This window comes from Sorex araneus, chromosome 10 (genome assembly GCF_027595985.1).
Source record: "Sorex araneus isolate mSorAra2 chromosome 10, mSorAra2.pri, whole genome shotgun sequence".
In the NCBI taxonomy this organism is placed as follows: Eukaryota; Metazoa; Chordata; class Mammalia; order Eulipotyphla; family Soricidae; genus Sorex; species Sorex araneus.
In genome coordinates this window covers 49,395,596-49,402,965 of record NC_073311.1, presented here as the reverse complement: position 1 = coordinate 49,402,965, position 7,370 = coordinate 49,395,596, and the positions used below count along the sequence as shown (strand labels likewise).

Below are 7,370 nucleotides of genomic sequence, written 5' to 3'. Positions count from 1 at the left end.
AGTACTATTTACCAATTAGAAAATAGGGCCAGAATGATGTCACAGTGGATAAGACACTTGCCTTGCACATGGCCTACTGGGATTTGATCCCTAACATCACGTATAGTTTCCCCTGCCCCACCAGAAATTTTCCCTGAATACAGAGCCAAAGCGAGGAGTAAACCATGAGCACCACAGAGTGTGATACAAAAGAAACAAACAAAAACAATAGATGTAAGAAGATGGATGTTCATGGAAACTAAATCTGGTATTGATGTTTTGGAATGGGAAGTAGTTAATATGTTACAAAAATAAATGGTTACAGCTTACTGGAACTGCCAGCCAGATAAAATAAACAACAGTGACTCTGTAATAAAAGCAGGAGTTCAAAGAATGAAAGGCTCAGATGATCATTAATTCCAATTCCTTTCTAGCCATGAGGGAGAGCCAGGGGCAGAAGCCCCTCCTGGTTCTACTCTTTCTGCTCCTTTCCAGAGATGCTTCAGCTGCTCCAGAACCGTAAGTAACAGATGCAGGAAAGTTTATTGTTTTCCTTACCCACATCCTGTTAGCTGCTTTAAAATATGTCTCCTTTACAATTTCTTTTCCTTCACGATTCTCTATGAAATGATCTGTTGTCAACAGTGTTTGGAAAAATTAGTTGTTATTATGTGGAAGAGGCGGACTCCAATTCTAGAGAATTCAGAGACATAGGACATAGAAACACTGCTCAATATAAGGAAACAGAATTCCACAACATTGACCCAGGACAAATATAGGGCTGGAGGAGTAGTTCAGTGGTAGAAAGTATGTTTTACCTTTGAAAGACCCTAGGCTTGATCTCCAGCACCACAAAATAAAAATGACTTTTAAAAAATAGTGTCTTGACCACTGAAATAACTGTCTGTTTTCTCTAACTCAGGGAGAGTCAAAATAGGTGCACCATTTACAGAGAAGCCAGGGTTGGTTTGTTCACTCACACAATCTGTTGGTAAGCTTCTAAAAAGTGTCCCCTTAGGTCTTGGGAACATACAGATGAACAAATTGTAGAAACTACCCTCAATGCCTTACAGAATAGAGAAAGAATGAAATGATGTGCAGTGAATGAATTATGGTAACAAATGCCAGGAAGCAAAACTTTGCAGGATTCTGGGAGAATACTCACAAGGAGAACCCAAGTGCTTATGGGATCTAAGAAAAGGACATTCTCTAAGCATGTATCAGGTTGCTTTTGAGAAAAGCTTAATGAAACTAATGAAAGATTTCCAGCTTGACAAATGACCTGACATAAAGAAAGAAGCCAGGAGACAGCTCCAAAGGTTGGAGCGTTCTGTTCCTACCACTGCTGGGTCTCCGGGGAAGAAAGAGCGAAGGGCACACGTAAACAGAGCATCACACAGTACAGGGTAGTTCAGTGCCTGTACATGATGTGACAGTGACGGAGAGAGGTACTTTCTTCTGGTGCATTCCTATTGTTTGGTCACTAGCCTAGCTTGACTCAGCAGATAGTGAAAGCAATAACGGAGCTGAAATTGCTTTAGCAAGAATACTGCAGAGCAGTTCAGATCCTTTCTATGTATTAAGTGCTTTCTCTTCAGAATTTCAAGGAACAAATATGTTCCTGATAGCATCCACAAGAAATTCAAGACCATATGCAAACAAATTCTTACTGTTTTCATCAGTGATTAATTCATTCATCACAGTTTGTTGTTGTTGATTTAAATGCATTTTTCATGACCAGAGCAATAATGAAATGGAGAGCCTACTTCGCATGTTGACTGTCCAGGTTCTATTTCCAATAGCACATGATTCCCCAAAAGCTGAGACAGGAGTAAGTCCTGAACACCGCTAGGTATGGCCTTTCAAAAAATGTACTTTTTAAAATAAACTCTTGACATACTACTGGCAACTAAATTTATAAAACTTTTAAGGTATAAGGGGCCAGAGAACAGTATAACAGGCAAGGCACTTGACTTACATATGACCAACCCAGGTTATTTTTAAATTTTATTTTATTTTTATAATGTTATTCACAATAGCTCATTACATTTAATATCTAAACATCAATCCCACCATCGTGCACCTTCCCATCACAATAAGAGGAAAGTGTGTGATGATTGCTGTATTTTGTCCTGGAGCCATTTAGGCCCTTGTATAAGAGATTGCAAGCATGCTTGTGCTACTTTTGGTACATCAGTGGGCTAGAGTAAAAGAGGTCATGTGGCCACAAATGTGGCCACATGCTCCAGGACATTCTGTGTCTCTCTCTTCCGGGAGCTTTATTTCAGAGTTTCTGGATCTTGGCTGTTGATGAGATTATATGGTAATTTGTGGATGTGACTGCCAAGCTTCTGGAAAACTGGGGAGCTGGCGGGTGAAGGCCCAGTCTCGTTCTGCACAAACTTGGAGTTCTCAGTCATGGGTCCCTCATACATGGGTTTTTCTTCAGTTTCCTTTATAGGTGAGGCTCATCTGAGCCTGTGGAGAATGGCTGTGCTATTGGGTTCTGGTGGTTTTCAGCTGCAACCAACCCAAGATTGATTAGCCAGGAGTGATCCCTGAGTGCAGAAATAGAATAAGCTCTGAGCACTGCTGAGTGTGACCCCCAGACAAACAAAAATAGATATTTATAGTATGTAAGGCAATGATTTGATACATTGTGAAGGAATTCATGTTTTGTGTGTGAGCCTTTAATTCTCCCTTAGCAAATTTCAGTTATGCATGACTTTATACAAAACATAACTAATTTTTTTTGACTTTTTATTTTAAACTCTTCCTAATTCTCTTGGTCAGTTCTCAGCAATCAATTTTCTACTTTATTTCTATGAGCTCGACTTTTAGTTTTTTTTAATTTTATTTTTAGGTGGAATCATGCTATAGCAAATTTTTTCTCTGACATTTCACCTGGCTTAATGCTTTCATGATCCACACATGTTACAGATTCCAAATGTTTTTTTAAAAAAACAGTATAATGTTTTATTAAAGATGATCACATATTCTTCAACATTTTTAAATTAGAAAATTATTTCCGTCTAAAAAGTTATGAAGTCTTTGCTTATCTCTAGTTTATGAACAGATTAAAATATTCTGAGGGGCTTAAGCTACGGTCCAGCAGCTAAGGCACAGGTCATGCACAAATTAAGCCAGATTGCCTTCCTGGCTGGAATGATAGCACAGCAGGCAGGGCATTTACCTTGCATGCGGCCAACTCGGGTTCAATTCCTCCAACCCTCTTGGAGAGTCTGGCAAGCTACCAAGAGTACCCCGCCCGCACGCAGAGCCTGGCAAGCTACCCATGGCATATCTGATATGCCAAAAACAGTAACAACAAGTCTCACAATGGAGACATTACTGGTACCCACTCGAGCAAATCAATGAACAATGGGATGACAGTGCTACAATGCCTTCCTGGCACCACAAGTCCCCTAAGCACCACCAGCTTGATCCTGATAGTCCCCAGCATCACAGGACCAAAGGAATCACTGCACGCTAGAACACGAGCATTTAACTATAGACCAAATTTGCCAGGAATAACTGGGATTGGCCCTTGGCATCCTCAGAACACTGCGTGGGATGCTCCCCTAGAAAAAAATAAAGAGGGAGAGAGAGGATGAAAATTTCCATAGCACAAGACAAGTATATAATGCTCTCTTGTTGGTACTTTCTGACTTTCTCAGCTGTTTTGGCTTGCTTTGTTTTGGGCCACACCAGGTGAGACTCAAGGTCTACTCTCAGCTCAGGGCTGAGGGCTCACCACCTGGGGTGCTCAGGAGACCATTTTATGCTGGGCAAAGAGCCCAGGTATCCCACATGCAATACATGCCCTGGGATTTACTGATTCTCTCAGACCCTCTAAGGCCTCTGGGATTGACCTTTGTGGGATGTATTCCTCAGTCCTGCTGAAATATAGGATTCAGTCCTATGACTGAGACATCCTGAAGACTATCCAACAGATGGCCGCCATGAATGTCTTTTGAACCTCCACAGTTGACCCAGACCTCTCTTCTCCACAGGCAGTACCTGGTGCTGGTTCCTTCACAACTTTATACTGGAGTTGCCGAGAAGGCCTGTGTCATGCTCAGTCACATGAATGAGACAGTGACACTGAATGTGGTTCTGGAGTATGGATTACAGAGTGGAAACCTTCTCACAGACCTGGTGACAAAGAAGAACTCTTTCTACTGCACCCCTTTCATTGTCAGTATCTCCCTTGGACTTAGAGAAAAAACATATTCATTGGTGCTATTGTTCTGATGTCTCAACAATGGTAAAGCCAAATGAATAGGACAGATTTCAAATTAGAGTCTAAAATAATACAAATGAATACAAATAAATAATACAAATGGATATTCTGCAACTGGTCAAAGGTTATAATAGTAATAAGAAGTATTCCATTTGTTCTTAAACTTCTGAGGCAAGTAAAGTTTGACAGATATAAACACTGGGATTCATATATTGAAATAATGTCTAAGATACAGCTAATAGTTGATGGTTAATATGTTGTCCTTACACTGTGTATTATCAAAGATATTAAATAGGGGCAGACTACTGAGAGTTTCCTTCCCGCATGGGAAAGCCTGGCAAGCTCCTCGTAGTGTATGCATATGCCCAAACCACTAACAATGCTGGGTCTCATTCCCCTGACCCTGAAAGAGCCTCCAATGCAACATTGTTGTGAAGCACGAGTAATGAGAGGCTTCTAAAAATCTCAGGGCTAGGACGAATAGAGACGTTACTGAGACCTCTCGAGAAATTCGACGACCAACAGGATGATAATAATTAAATATTTAGTATGTGGCTTACTACAAATAATAACAGAACATGATGATGTTGGACATTGGAAAATATTATCTAGTAATTATTTTAATAATATTAGCATTATGAATATATAATTATGAATAAGTTAATAGTAATGCTACCACCACCACATTGTGTGATACTGTGGACCTGTTACTTCCTTCACTGATGTGATTGAAGTAAATCATTTATTGCAATGGCATTTTCTCTGTCATTAAATCAAGAAATTATTATCCTCTTATACAGTGTAAAAATGTATACCATAAGGATCCTGCTTCCTTCTTTATTCTCAGAGACTTCAGCACAGAAATGGGGCCTGGAGAGACAGTGCAGCGGGAAGGGCACTCATTGGCCTTGCACATGCCCGAGCGCTTGATCCCTGGCAGCCCATGTGGTTTCCCGAGTGCCAGGAGTAATTCCTGAGCACAGAGCCAGTAGTAAGCCCTGAGCACTGACAGCTGTGCTCTTGCCCACTTCCAAAAAGTAAAGAAATTATCACATTTTAAAAGGACTCAGAAGTGAATCTGGGCAGATTCTGCAGCTTGGTTCCATTTTACAGATTCCAGACATGGCAATTTCCTCGGCAATAATTTCTGTGCATGTGAGAGGTGCAACCCAGAACTTTGTTGAAAAGAACCCAATGAAGATAACAAAAGCAGAGAGCCTAGACTTTGTCCAGACAGACAAACCCATTTATAAACCAGGACAAACAGGTAATGAGTAACCAAATAAACAATATCAACCTTAGAGGTGGAAACATGACCCTTTATTAATTCATTCATTCAGTTCCAGAAATTCTGGCTTGTCATCTGCATCATAGTCCTGAACTTTCAATGGAAGATTTCATGAGTAAATCTCTTCTATTTCAGTGAAATTTCGCATTGTTTCTGTGGATTTCAATTTTCGACCTCTGATGGAAACGGTGAGTCACATTAATGTGAGTAAGCAGGAGAAACAGGAAAAATTAATATTCATCCTCTCAAGAGCCAGGTGCAAGACATTATAGGTTTAGACCTGAACACCAGGTCCCAGTTCAATGCCTGGTACCACATATAAAATCCACAGATGAAATTTAAACTAAAAATATTTGTGTCCTGGAGATATAGAAAGTGTTACAGAGATAAATATAGTCAACAAGATGTCTTATTTTTTCTTTATAAGTTCTTTTGCATTAATACTATTTATTTCTTTTCAGTTTCTGGTGGTTTACATTGAGGTAGGTAATATATATTTCAATAAATTCAGTTGGCATAAGGATTTACCACAAGGTGCATGAAATTGCTTCTCTCACCTATTCCCTCCTTACAACTACACCAATACTAACCAAATACTGTTTTCCTGTCTATCTTAAGTGATTTGAAGAGTTAATAAGATGTAAATGAACAATTGTATATGTGTCCAAATGACAAATTTCCTTGAGATGATGCTATTTAGTTGCTCTGTTATTATTCTTGTCAAAAATGAAAATGCATAGTCTGAAAAAGAGGTGCTGTAATTGCCAATATCCCAAGGTGATAAAACCACTGCCCCTTTGAATAAAAACTCTTATTTAAAAAAAAAGAAGAAGAAAGAAAAGTTACTAACATTTTTGGTACCAATTTATCAAACATCTGTTGTCCAATCCCCAATGTTATCCTCTCCTAAAATCTGTGGCATTACTGAAAAACATTTATTTCCGTTTTTTTTATGTCCTTACCTCTAGGATCCCAAGAAAAACCGAATTTTCCAAAGGCAAAACCTTACATTGCAACGTGGCCTCATGCAGCTCTCTTTTCCCCTCTCAGAGGAGCCCATTTTGGGTTCCTACAAGGTCATTCTGCAAAAGGCATCAGGGAAGAAAACTGAGCACTCTTTTGAGGTGGATGAATATGGTATGAATTTTGCATGTGTGAGAGACACTTATATATGGAGTATTTAAGACTGGATTGTTTTAAATACTACCCAGTTAAACAAAAATCTGACATATCATAGCTGAAAATTAGCATAATTTAAAAAATTTACTTTACTAAGTACTTTTTATGCACTATCTCATTTAATTCTCACACTAAACCTCTGAGACATATACTACCTACTATCCCTTTGTCATAAGTAAGTATATTAGTGCTATAAAAAAATAGCAACTTACCAGATTTGTAGAAACAATAAATGGAGAGCCCATTGCATAATCCCATTTGAGCCTATAAAGCATAATTGCTAACCAAAACATTACGATATCTAAACATGAAAAGGAAAACTACACAGGGGTTGATCTATCTGTTGATCTCTACCTTGAAACTGGACATATTTCCTAGGTTATCTCCTCACTACCTACCACCTATAATATACTACTTTAATCAGAGTAATCAAACCTGACATTAAAGTCCTCACAGAGACTGTGGATTTTCCTATATAATTAAATGTTATACCTAAAAGGAAGATCGCTCTCACAAAAATGATTTTGGAAACTCACCAGAATGTCCATGAGAATTATAGAACACATATTTATTATAAGAATAACACCCCATGAAACTATAGGAGGCACAGGGAAATGGTCAAAGAGTAGGAGCCGGTGAATAAGAGAAAATCACTAACCAGTTCTAAAGTATTGGTGGGAT

General features: G+C 38.9%; 1 protein-coding gene across 1 annotated transcript in view; it reads left to right on the top strand.

Annotated features, from left to right (window-relative positions):
- Positions 1-415: 415 nt before the first annotated feature.
- Positions 416-7,370, top strand: part of LOC101550374 (pregnancy zone protein-like) — a 57,376-nt gene continuing 50,421 nt past the window's right edge. The window contains exons 1-6 of the mRNA XM_055118438.1: positions 416-498; positions 3,993-4,176; positions 5,336-5,489; positions 5,646-5,698; positions 5,972-5,992; positions 6,479-6,647. Of these exons, the coding sequence (XP_054974413.1) occupies positions 416-498; positions 3,993-4,176; positions 5,336-5,489; positions 5,646-5,698; positions 5,972-5,992; positions 6,479-6,647 (664 nt within the window). The remainder of the gene's footprint in view (positions 499-3,992; positions 4,177-5,335; positions 5,490-5,645; positions 5,699-5,971; positions 5,993-6,478; positions 6,648-7,370) is intronic.